Source organism: Opisthorchis viverrini (assembly GCF_000715545.1).
Source record: "Opisthorchis viverrini unplaced genomic scaffold opera_v5_145, whole genome shotgun sequence".
NCBI classification, from domain to species: domain Eukaryota; kingdom Metazoa; phylum Platyhelminthes; class Trematoda; order Opisthorchiida; family Opisthorchiidae; genus Opisthorchis; species Opisthorchis viverrini.
Window position 1 is genome coordinate 600,699 of NW_008751802.1, and position 13,631 is coordinate 614,329.

The 13,631-nt window shown below is 44.2% G+C and overlaps 1 protein-coding gene across 1 annotated transcript in view; it reads left to right on the forward strand.

Annotated features, from left to right (window-relative positions):
• T265_06768 (hypothetical protein) overlaps positions 1-12,732 on the forward strand; it is a gene marked incomplete at both ends in the record, with an annotated part of 17,721 nt that extends 4,989 nt beyond the window's left edge. The window contains 6 exons of the mRNA XM_009172121.1: positions 3,219-3,396; positions 3,443-3,580; positions 6,254-6,331; positions 6,369-6,658; positions 10,301-10,412; positions 12,251-12,732. Of these exons, the coding sequence (XP_009170385.1) occupies positions 3,259-3,396; positions 3,443-3,580; positions 6,254-6,331; positions 6,369-6,658; positions 10,301-10,412; positions 12,251-12,424 (930 nt within the window). The remainder of the gene's footprint in view (positions 1-3,218; positions 3,397-3,442; positions 3,581-6,253; positions 6,332-6,368; positions 6,659-10,300; positions 10,413-12,250) is intronic.
• Between the last annotated feature and the right edge of the window lie 899 nt (positions 12,733-13,631).

Consider the following 13,631-nt stretch of genomic DNA (forward strand, 5'->3'; position numbering starts at 1 on the left):
CTTCACCCTCCGACAGATTCATGAACAGCGACACTGCTTCCAGCAACCAGCAATGGTTGTTTTTCTTGATCTGAAAGCTGCCTTTGATTCTGTGGACCGCCAGGCACGATGGCAGTGTCTGTGTAGCAAAGGTATCCCCCATAAATTCTTGAACCTCATTACGGCGCTGTACGCCAACTCCCGCGGTCGTGTAAAGGTCTACGAGAAGCTCTCTCCTGAGTTCACCACACCAAGTGGTGTCCGACAGGGCTGTCCACTTTCACCTTTCCTCTTCAACTTCGTCATTGACAGGATCATGGAAGACCCACTACCAGCCTCTAATGCCTGTGGGTTCGAAGTGCTCCCTGGGCCTCCGCACACAGACATCGAGCACGCAGACGACACAGCTCTTCTAGGATCTGACCCCGTGGCATTGCAAACAATAATAAATAATCTAACTAATTCTGCCTCGCGGTTTGGTATGCGCTTCACACCTGCAAAGTGTAAAGTGCTACTGAAGCTACTACTACTGCTGCTACTACAGCTGACAATGATGATGATGATGATGATGATCGGCGTTTGGTGAACACCCATCATCGTTGGCTTCTGTTGTGTGCATGAACGCTCGCCAACCGTTGCTGAATTGACTGATTGACTGGCCTGGATGCTTGACACATACTCTACTGCGATTTCGGCTGAGTTTAGGTGTCCCACTAAGTTTCAGGGATCTGGCCTTCCTGACAAAAACAGAGTTCGAAATGTTCATTTTTGTTACTGAAGTTGGACGCACAGAAGCTGCGGCTGAATGTGATACACGGCGAACACAGTAGTCGGTCCTAGTGCTTGAACCGTGGATAGAGTATTGGAATTGTGGTAGGGAAAAGTAGGAGGGAGACTACGTGAAAGTGAGAGGGGCTTCCCTCGCAGAATGTGTTCAGCCTCAGAAGCTGAGCTGTTTAGTCCATTTGTTGCCCATGTATCGCTGTTCTCAATTCAAGATGGTGGGAGCAGAAATGTAGCTAACCTTTGGCCTGACAGGGTGGTATGAAGAGAGATTACGCGGTCTGCATGCTGTTGGTGCGACTCGTCTTCCGGGACATGGACCGCGTGATCCTCACTGTGCCTGGTTGGAGACGCTGCAAGGTATGGCTGCTAATTTGTCAGTAGTGTTATTGTTGTCAGTTTCTGTCCAAATTACTTGAATGAGTGTCTGGCGGCGTAGGCACTACAGAATGATCGTGGTAGACCAGCATTAAGTTCCTTCCTCGTCCACTTTGATTCGTTTTTCAAAATGATGCTTCCAAATAAATCATGGTTACATGGCAACGAAGCATCAGTGTCAAAAACTGATGTTATGCTGTTGACGGTGATGATAATGAAACCAGTTTTAGACACAATATGGACGTTACAAGCAAATAGGTGGAGAGGGCCCCCCTGAAATTAATTTTACTTAAATAATAATGAAACGATCGCCGAAAAGCACGGGATCTTAGTTAATTCACGAAACATCCTGAACGATGGGCTGAGCACTTCCAAGAGGTGAATCTCATTAACCCAGCCTCAGGAAGGACCATACGGACCCGAATGGGACGTCGATAGCAAACCACGATAGGTCTCAATGTTAATGTGCAATTTCGTCGTTTCGCTCAAACGGTTCGCATCCCGCACTCTTCAAAGAAGGTGATAAGTACTTGATGAATTTACTCCCGAATACGTGAAGTGATGAAAAAAAATACCGCAGTAGAGCTGCGCGATGTTGATTACCATGTTCGAATAGGGTACAAGAAGATTAGTGGGATCAGATCCAAACCAAATCCGGATATGACACCCCAATTATCTTAATTCCCGCCTTCAGTGCCTAGCTACCCGTCTGTACCTCCCAACATCATCGGTGAACGAAGCTGGCAGTTTTATCCACCGTACGCGGTTTTCACAGCTGAGAATGATGTTGATGATGCTTTAGGCGATACGATCGGTGTGGTAGATATGTTCGTCTATCTAGACAGCTACATACTTCCCGACAGGTATGCGGACGGCGAATTCATTTCCTTGATTGGGAAGGCCAGGGTAGTGTTTGCCAACCTCCAGCAGTTGTAGCACTCATGTGCCGTCAGGTCGAGTGTCAGTAGTAGCGTACATTGTCGCGAACCGATCTGCCTTACTTTATAAACCAGAGATGTAACTGTGCTGTAACAAGGTGATTTAGGAGGCGAATGCAACTTCTCTTTATTGCGTTTGATGTCTAAGTGCCTGAGTAGGAAACCCCAAGGAACAAGACAAGTGAAACCAGATAAAAACCGGCTATACTGGGGATGAACCAAGAAAAAAAGAGCGCTGTGGTTCAGTTGAAATTGGAAATGAAACCTTCATGAAATGTTACAAAAGATTGAATTAGTCCCCGACCGTCCTAACGAGAGACGTGTGTGCTGTGTGCAGATCTTCAAAGGCTGTTTGACCATTAGTGCCTCCGGAGCACAGTCTGTTTAGGTCATCTGATCACTACTTCCATTAGGCACGCTAAACGGTTTTCGGCAGAATGTTCCCCTGAATAAATCGGTTGGTCACACTCCGCGGGTTACCCTGTTCAGGCTATGTGCTTCGTATGTCGGTGGACTGGTTGCCGCGTAGGACCCTTTCCCCCAGTGTTGTGTCGAATTGAGATAGTTCAGAAGCAGTCAATCCGTAGCTTAACAACCAAACGTGAAAGCCCTTACCAGTCAACTCAGTCGTGTTGGTAGCTGACGCAGTCAATCCTAGCCTAAAAAACAAACGTGAAAGCCCTTACCAGTCAACTCAGTCGTGTTGGTAGCTGACGTCTCCCCGGATGGGAACCACAGATATGACTGTGTCACACATCCAGTGGCAATCCTGCGTCAAAGCTATCGAATTCATCGCGTAGCTATGATTCTATACCATACCGTACAAACATGATCGTCTGACGCCAATGAGCTGATTAGTCAATGGCTTCCAGCTCATCGCTATCGTTTACCTATTCTGCTTATCGTCGATGAACGAAATCGTAACATTTGGAACCTCTAATCTTCGATATACGGTTTTTAGCTGAATGGTTCACTGAACTGACTTATCTAGCTTATTATGGATCCAGCGGAACCCGAACGCCTGCTTTCATTTGGTCCAGATCATAAACGATAACTCCTGGTCTGTTGCCGTTTGACAATAAAACATTTATTCATCCCCTCCTACAGTTTGATTCTGTTTGCCTTTCATTTTATTTAAAGCCAACTTTCTGGTCCCTCGGAAGTGGCAGTATGATGTCGAATGGATAGTATCGATTTGCTTTTGGTCCTAACGTCTAACTTCCTTCAAGTCCTTCAAAGTTGCTCACAGTTTGTCATCAATTGTTGGTCTGTAGACAAGCTCAGGGACATACTGCACTTTTCCAGCTCATTTCAAAAGGTATGTGGTCATTTCCTGTATCTTTATATTTTTTGAATGCCTATAGCTGTTCCAAAATTTGGGAGAATCTGAAAAGGATGCTCTCACCGCATTTGTGCCGTCGTTGCAGCCACACTTTCCGCATCTGCCTTTGAAGTCATCCTCTACTCTGGAATTAGAAAACGCTGTACAATCAATTTTACATGTAATATTGTCCAGTTTTGTGCATTTTTACATCACTCGCTGATCAGACTTTACATTCACCTTTAGGGCACAGATTTTGGCCACAAGTTTTCGTCCCAAGTGTTCGGTATCTTATTCGCAATCTGTTTTGAGTTTCTTCGAGGTAGTTTGAAATGATCTAAATCAGGATCGCGATTCTTATGTCCCTACTCGTTTGACTCATAAAAATAAGAACCGCTTAGTTTAATGTGCAATCTAGCCACATACTGACCGAAAGGTCGTACCCGATCTCTGCTTCTCGATTTCCTTTGTCTAGGCAGTGCCCTGCTCTTGTGCTTCCTTCTGGTGGCACAGCAGTTAGCCAAAGTACCAGAGCAGAACGATTGTTTTCGAGCCACAAATTTACGGTAACTGTGGGCTATCTAGGTAATACATCAGTACCTCGACTGCCGTTCCAGTGAGTGCTCTGGTCATTCGCCTAGGATCTGTTTCCACTCGGCCGAGGGATGATGGTTATTTTGTTTTGAAAAACATAATATACACATTACCATGCCAGATTCATAAAGGTTACCAACGTATGCGATATGTTTTATTGCTAGTCAGGCATGTGAGTTCGATTTGACAATTCTACTCTATTGCAAGTCAACGACTAACGTGTGAACACAGCTCGTAGCCGACCATTCGCACCCAACTGCGTGTTTTAAGGGTCAGATGCTGTGCATTTGGAAAGAGCACCCTCAATGCTACCACTCAAAATCCCCTTTAAAGGTATGCGAACAAGAACTAAGCAGGATTTTGTGCAAGGTAACCATATTCAGACGCACCGATGGAACACTAAAAAAACTGATGCTGGCTGGTCACACTTCTGTTGACGACCATAATATCACACACTACTACAATTACTGTCGAACGACCGAACGCTGAATTTGAGGGCGTACTAACTAACCATGCATACTTTGATGAAAGTTTCGCGTTTTGCTTTCGGAAGCAAGCACAAACTTGTCGATTGTTTGGAAACCTAAAAAACGCCCAGCTGTAACACATTTTCGGTGCCTAGTGCGACAAAGGAAGGGTATGCTAAGTATATATATANTATATATATATATATATATATATATATATATATATATATATAAACTGGGAGAAAGCTGTGTATTCGGGTGATAGGACAGAATACAGCCGTCAAATGACATTATCACTTGCCTGTGTTCTCCACACACAATGATCACGAAGGCCACGGTTCAGTTTGGAGGAACTTGGAATCCTGGTCTGCGGAGATGCAGGGCTCTGGGAAACATGATACTTCTTGGTGAATTCGGCCAACCGACGTACTGGACCAAATTTGGTATCCTACTTGCCAAGGATCAGCGACCCACAGCTACCAGTTATAACCTTCAAGCATAAAAGCTGGCTGCTGAATAAATAGAGCATTTGTGAAGCAAGACCAAGACCTGTTTAAGTCAACTGCTATGAACACGCGGAACGTCCATGGGGTTTTCGAGGTTTTCACCGCCAGAAGGAGGGTTTAGTTGGTAATGATGTCATAAATGCCCAGCCGCATTTATTGAGCACTTTGACAATCATTCCGGGACGTGGTGGTATGAGGCGGCTGGCATGCGAACCAAATGAGTGTCCCAATAAAGCTGCCAACAGTTGTGGACATCAGGACATTCCACTTTTTGGTCCTAATTTTACTGAGTCCGTTTGATTATTAAAATTTATATTTCGGCGGAGCTTCTCGCCTTTTTCATGTGAAGTTTGTCCAGCGCGTCTCACCACGGATTTATATAATGAGTTGGAATAATCGATAAAAGCTGCTGTATCAACCGAACTGAGTAATTGTTTGCTCATTCATGGACATTCCGTGATTTCAATTCATTTTCTGTGTTCGCCTCATCCACTCACTCGAGTGCTGACCGTTTGAAGTGTGAACGATGCTGTTCAGGTATTGTGTTTACTTTGATCGCAGTCGTCGTTCCAGTTGGATGTTAGCTTCAGAGCCCTAAAAGCATGAAGCTGAATCAGCCGATCCACACTGCTGCTAGTTCAAGAAAGCCTGTCGATGATATTGCACACAAAGTGCATTAATTTATCTATGGATCAGAGCATGAGTGCTGTGATATTGTCCATAAACTACCATGATCACGCTTTTGTCGGTTGCAGCCATTCGTCTTAATTCCCATGATCTGTTTCCTTAAAATGTTTCCATAACTTTCGAGGCTTCTTAAATCTACTTTTATGAGTGAGGATTCGGTCATATTGATTTATAACTGAAACCCACGAAATGATTTGTCGCGTGTGGAATATGTGGTCTCATTAAAACTCCTCGACACCACCTGAGATTTTCGTGACAACCCCTTCGGGTGAAGCGCGTCCATTGGGTGTATGGTGAACACCAAGCTCATCGGTATTTCAAAATAGGTCGAAAGTGACCTCTTCAACACACTATATTTTGTGCATTAATTAACCGGTGCGTCTACCCTTTGTTGTAGCGTACTGATTTATATAATTCAGACTGAGATGCTGTTACAAAACTTGCACTCATCGCTGCAAAATTATACACCACGCAAACTGCGTACGAGGTTTTGTTCAGATCAATCTTTTCTCTCTGATTAGCACTGCATCGCTGCTTTTTGATTAGTGAAGTACTCATATCTTCTGTCCCAGATGATTCGTATTCTCTCCTTTCCAAAAGGTCCTGAAAGAAAACACTCACCTTACACAGAATCAACGTGACTGCATTTTCGAATTTTGTTTGGATGAAAGTTCGGAGGTAACTTATTAATGTTTTAACGTTTACCATGTCTTAGGCCATTCGATTTCAGTCGACCCCCACGGAGCTGTTCGGTTGGACAACTGAGCTGGCCAATAGTGTGGAATCCCATCTCTTTATTTCGCACCTGGTCGAACTGAATACTCAGGATCCCGAGAAACTGTTGTTATTTCTTGACTCTTCTTTCGTAACTGACCCTGAGTACCTGACCGAATTAATTATTCGCACTCTGGAACATCTGACCTACACCTTTTCGCTTCAGAATGAAGCAGTGGCCAAAACGTTGCTCCACTGGCTCTCAACCGCCGTGCTTCGCTCGAAATCGATGTGAGTTTGCTGATATTCCATTTCTATACTTTCATGGATTCGTGCAATGCACAACTCAGGAAGATTCCTACTTTCGTGTATATTACAGACCTACTGATTATGTATTGCTCCATAATCGCGACATTTCTGGAGCGAACTGTTTTTTTTCTATTAGAATCTCACTAGTGTTCTCTTACGGAGTGAGCACTGATCATACATCACCCACGACAAACTTTTAGCCAAAGCAGATGTACGACGGGTACTACCAATGGACAAGTCGAGTCTAATTAAATTCAGCCTATTTCTGCATCGCATCTTAACCGAAACTGGATCTACGTCGGCTGCCACTTAGTTCTATGTTCAGCGTAAAGGTTGGTGTCATTTCATGGGCCAAGTTCATGTACTTGACAGCACTCTGGCTGGGACGGACTTCGTTTTCGAATTCATACTAGAGCTGTCAAGATCCTACTTATCTCTTGCTAACAGATGGGTCATGCAACCAGCTAGCCTAATCATTCTTCCCACGCTATCACATACGAAGAATATATTCAGTTAATTTCTGTTTTTGTTGGTATTTGCGCCCGACGGGGGATAATTGTAAAACCATAACGCTTTAACTTTGGTCAGGGAGTGGCTTAGCAACTTGCATCCAAATCATTATTCCATCTTCCAATCAAATCCTGAACGATATGATGTCACGTTTCCAACCTACAGCGTAAACAGCTTAGGACATCTCGCCCACTATTTTTGAGGCTGTCACAATCCAGTGTTCTTCATCATCCTCACCAATGACAAACACTAACGAAGAGGCTTATTGCTTTACTGCCGTGCAACTGTATCAATTTGAATAAAGTCCTACAGTGGAGAGAAACGAAATGGGACAAGGAGAGGCACCAAGCACGGACGCGCCATAAACACCTGACTTGTATTACTCCACAACGTTCAGTCAGCCAGCACTAACATCGGTTGGCCAACTTACTTTCTGGTGTCTTTAGCAAGGTATAGGGAGTTCTCGAAATCGGACAGTACTTGCAAACCCAGACAACCTTCATTCCCTTTCGCCAGATCACATTTCACCCAGTCTTAGGTTTTCACCACTCACAATTTAGCGCGGAGGGCAACACTTTTCATGGTCGACGACAACTCGGTGTGGGTAGCACATAACTTGGACAACTTTGTTTTCGGTGTTGTATGCAGTTCTCAAATAAAGTGACTACTGCCTCACCAAACACCTGCTTCCTGACCACCTCAATGCCAGTTCCTTGGTGCCAAACGATTTCAGCCATAGTTCCGAGAATTTTTGTTGATCCTCTATCTGTAATTGCGGGACGAAGACGACCAAACCATACGTTACTTCCTCTCTACCCAACACGGTAGTGAAGCATCGTTGTTGAACACTGTCATAGTGTCGATGATGATGATTACCCAACAATTTGATTTTACTTCACTCTACTGGGAATTGTTCTATGCGCACTAACCATTTTGTGTTTTCATGTCCCCGGAACACTCATCGCTGTTCCTGTTCAATGCCCGTCATAGCGTTAGCGCCTTGGTGCAAGAGTATTATTGTGGATCACAGTGCCATTCACATTATTTGTGTCGGACAATGTGATCCGGAGACGGTTGATTCACCTTGTCCACGGTGGCCTGTCCCCAGGTTTTGGAGCGCTGTAGCAATCGGACACTTTCTATAAGTGAGGTGGACGCTGTTACGACACAGGGTTTGTATCAACTGCTTAAGACAGCGCGAGTGTCCAATTGTCGGCTGTTTTGATGGTAATCCTACGTTGCCAAACCGGTAATGGGGTTTCTTGCGGTGGAATTCCCATCAAAACTGAAGTATATGGGATCCGATTACTTGAGACCCTCGTTGTAACCGTAGATAGAAACTTGACACCTAGCGTTGCGGCCTACGTATAAATTTCACGATCAGCGTGTTCTTATTACCCAACTGGAGTTGATCGTTTCAGTATGGATTATCTCTAACTGACTATTGCTCATTTGTGGCAGTGATGTTAAGGAGGGTTGTTCCGGCGTCCGCATAGTACTGTAATCAGAGCTGCTTATGTTCAGGTACAAAACAACCTACAAAACTAGGAACCCCGTTCTACACAATGGGAATAGGAAAGAATCAACATACAACTACCACTGGGCCTTACCCAACGCGATATACAGTGCTCAAACAATAAATTAAAACCGACCGATTGTTTCTTAATGTCATTTATGTACTTTGCAGAGGTTTCACTCATATGCAAGTAGGCACAACTATGCTCCTTGGGAAGAGCGAAAATGTGGAACATCACTCAAGTTAGGAGTAGTTGCATTCGTCCCACCCAGTCATTTCGTGGACTACTCATCGTTTCTCCAACTTAAGTTAACGTTGAGGAACAACTGTGTATAGACATGTGTGGCACATGCTCCAGAGGAGCCGATCCAATACCAGTGGTCGGCTTGAACGCCATATAATTACAAGCTCTTGGCTGCCAGCTGACTTCTGATCTAGCTGTCACCCTGATTCAATGGTCGCGCTTGATTGTGCTATTGCTGGATGCAGTAACTTGGATATCGTTTTTGGCTTTTTGGCTTTTTTAGAAGGATTGATGGCAAGCAGCGAGCACCCATTCTAAGGGAAATGTATTGTCCGGTGCTCTGGAGGTATGTTTTACCACCAGGATGAAGGTGTTCAGGTGTTTCATCCAGAAGACCAGTATTCTTACACCATATTGATGCCTAATTGCGAGAAAGGTCTGTGGGAATCGTACAACTTTGAAAAGCCGTTTGATCGCCTTACGGTCGACCGAGGCATTTCACATATCTGTTATGAACATTATACCAAAAATATAAGGTTCATCCAATAGCTTTTGGGGATGTGAGCTGCATCACGACAAACAAGCTTGCCACAGGCCATCAACTATGCCTGTCAGGTTACATACATTTCTTGTCAAATGACCCATGCTCTCGTCACAGGATGAAATAATCCAGGTGTGGTTGCGGTGGCACTTGATATCACCATGATTGGAGACCTCCTGGGCGATACGCATTAATGGTTTCCAACACTATCACACCCGAATCTGTCAAATCGTCAGTGTTGACGCTACATCGAAGCTATGGCCTCCAGTCTGTACCTTGGTAAAAGTACAACTCCGATGTCAGTGATGTCATTACTTGTAACGCACAGCTAACCACTCACCTATTCCCCTCTCATGAATGAGTAGGACTCTAATCCTACTCCAGTGTTATCTTGTGTTACTGTACACTTAGCTAGAAAACTTAGCTGGCGTAATGATCAAGGTGATCCTGTATTATAAGTTAGAAACAGCGGGTCCAGTATGACCCCAACCCGTTTTCTATGCATTCTTTAGCTCTCTTCTGTCAAGTGGAAGAGAAGAATCAAAGGCTTCAGGCTGAACATCACAACCAAACCTCTTTTTCGGCTTTGGTAACCTAGAACTATTAATGGTCTTTCGCCAGTCATAAAATACTATTTGATGCTGCAAGCTCGATTCTGTAATTATATGTGCTTCTTTAATAATTATTATCTGAATTGGTGTAGTCCACACCAATTAGTGGTTCCTTTCTTTGAAGAGTTATACTGAGAATGGTTTGATTATGGCCTTTAAATGAAACAGTTAACTGAATAACCACCTATTTTCTTGGTTCCAGCCGTTCCATTCTGGCTCGTTGTAGCCCTCAACGCCTTCGAGATCTTGCTCTTTGTCTTCCTGGATTCGAAGCCTGTTTGTTCAATCTTTTTCAGACCTCGAACCCGTTGGACGTGAGTCCTGAAAATCCTATCGAATTAGTAATTTATCCTGATTGGTACGGTTCGTTATCTAGTTTTTCATTTTGAGGGTCTTTCATCCGCCGGTGATTGATAACGTTGATGGGGACACATTAACTATTTGGTTTCTTTATCTCATGTCTGCCGAGCTTTAGATTGCTCAGTAGCTAACACGCAAACCTACTAACTAACTTACTAGCTTGAAGGTCCATGATTCAAACCCGACCCCCACATCTCGGCTGCTCCTGTACAGTCTTGGGCAATCTGACAGCATCTCAGTCCTTGTGCTTTCTTCGGGTGGTATAGCAGCTAGGCACCGAAATGGTGTAACGGCTGAACCGTCGTCATCATCATCACCATCTCATGTCCACCGTCTTCTGAACCAGTGACCTCCAAACCGCAGTAACCATAAGGTTTCACCTTCCTTTCGGCCTCTGCATATACCTGTCACATAAGTTTTTTTTAAGCAGAACGTGCTGTTTTCGCCTGGACTTGCTTTGTATGTAGTTGTGATTTCTATCGGGATTGAAAGCAAGCGATTCTCACTAACAGCTGCATTCGTGTGGTCCGTCGCTCTTGTGAAACTGCGTCGAGTCCCCGAGCGTATTCTGTGAGTTTTAGCTTTCGTTCAAACTCAGTAGTGCTTTGGATGGATTACGAACGTCATAAAGTGACTCAACACCTCACGAGTGAGATGGTTGTCCTCAAAGTTCGACTCCGTATTTGATAGTTCAACTATTATTTTATTTGCTTTAGATTCGATTTGGATGCAGTTCATTAGAACATGGTGATTTAGTATTTTTAACCGCCATTGTTTGGTTCATTTATGATATTTGACTTGATGGCTACTTGATGAAAGTTACAGCCAGCATCTTCATTTCTTGAATCCGTTTTTACTACGCAGTGCTTGAGCGTTGTTTTTGTTGGCTGGTAGTAGAGAATATCTTGGATTCTTGAATGCCATTTACTGGGGGGAGGTCACTGTTAACCCCAACCGTTGCGGCATAATGCTGCAGATACTCCACCTGACGTCGAACTACTTGGTCCGCAGCTGATCTACAGGGTCACACAGTGAAACAGAAAGCGGATGACGTTGTGTTCGGACCTTGCTGCCTATCGTACTTCATACGCAGCTGCAGCGATCCAGGATATTCTTGAAGCTGGCTCTTCCTTCTCCAAGAGCAAGCCGTCGTAATGTAAAGTAAGAATAGGACGTAAACCGTGTGTGATGAGCCGTATCTTATTACGGTAGTTTACTAACCGGCATTTCCACGAACGGCGCTTTGCTGATCTCTTTTTCTCCAAAATCACTAGTTGCTTTATTTGACTGAATCTCGTCACACGAAGCTATAAATACCGTAAGAGTAAGGACAATATGCACACACTACAAAATGTTTGGGATTGCCTTGGCTTCAGATGCTGAATGATTGGTTGCTTCGCGACAACATAGCAGATGGGTCTTTAACTTACTGACATCTGAACAGGAACGGGACGCGTCGTTTGGGTCCAGATTCTCCGGACGCTTTTCGGCACTTCAGGAAGCCTGTGACTGAATTTTAGTAGGTACCGCCCTCCCCTACAGCACTTTAATCCGTTCGTAGCAGGCGTTTTCGAGATTAAATTTTCTTGCGTCTACAGTAGTGAAGTCTTCGTTGACTGTAGGACCGTCTTCGTTGCGTATGATGTGGGTTTTTTTATCCTGGCTATGACAGGACTTCGATGTGTTTATCGAAATCTCCTTGGATTTCTGGATGGCTAGAGACTCCAGAAAATTTGACTGTTCTTACAACAACATTTTAATAATTGTATGTTTATATATGCTCCATTTTCAGACCGGTGATGATTGTCCATCTACTGAGGTCCTGTGCACTCTAGTTGGTTGTCTTGCGAACTCCCTCCCTTGTGGACCGAAGTTACTGGCAATGGTCGAAAATCTTGCAGCTTTGGAACCTAACGGTCTTTGGAGTGATGTCTGTCGTTTATTGTCCGAAAACCGTTGTTTGTGAAAATAATCATTCGCTTCTTAGATGGCCTGAAAATGCCGCATTTCTTCATGTCGTGATGGTCAGTAGAAGTGAAATACTATAATGGATTGATTGTCGCCTCTTTTTCCTGTCTCCACTCTATGACTATTGAAGCGTTATTGACACACACCAGCATTTACACTTGCATTTGAACATCGGTATTCATCACTGATGTTGGTGATCGTGGAACTAAATATTTTAGTTTTTTATTGTTGATACAACCATGTTCTCTTTTCATCGAATGATCCTTATTGTCGGTTCAGTATAGTAGATTATTTTACAGACGGATTGTTCGTTGTTTCTTGTTTCAACGCTAGTAAGGTAACTGTTGATTTATTCAGTTTGCAGAGTTGGTTTTGAAGGCTATATATCACGTTGGAAAAAACCGTCCGCTCTGGTACAAGAGAAGTTTCTTGAACTTTCATCCGACCAATCTGCCTTTCGGACAGCCAATGAGGTGCCGTAAATATTTGTGGACGCACTCATGTCCACTGATTAAGGATAGGTACAGTGGATCGAACAGGTTGAGACTTCGGGAATGCAAGCAACATACAATAGACAGCCCATCTGCTTTACTATCCGCCTACCTTTTGTTTTCCCATAATGCGGTGCAACCTCAACAAATGGGAGCTGATTTCACGCCGAAATTGGGACGCTTCATAACAATCACCCAGGTCTGAGCTATACTGCGATACAGAAATGCGGCTGCTGAAAACTACATGAACTGAGATGACGCCTTAAGGTTGCTTCAGCTATGATTCAGAATTTGCTCAGTAACACTCATTTGTGGTTGGGTCATGTGCTCCGCATGCCGAAACACCATCTACTGAGACGAGTGTTGTTCTCCGTGCCTTCTTCAGGATGGCGCAAACCGCGTGCTGGACAGCGCATGACTTGACAGAAAGGTGTGACAGGGATCACGAAGAGTTTGGGTGATGTTGGTGTTATACACCTTCCAGGATGGGGTCCCGGTGACCCGTCTGTGCTTGGCTAGGGACGTTGCAAGAAATGGCGGGCTAATCGAGTCGGTTGCGTCCGTGCTGTCAGTTTCTTCCCATATTGTCTGATTGAGCGCTTGAAGGTGTAAACACCTCAGAATGCCTGACATAGGCCAGAACTAGGTTCCCTCCCTCACCCACTCTTTTTCTCTTCTTTTCACTGTAGGGCTTTTAATATAATTATATATATA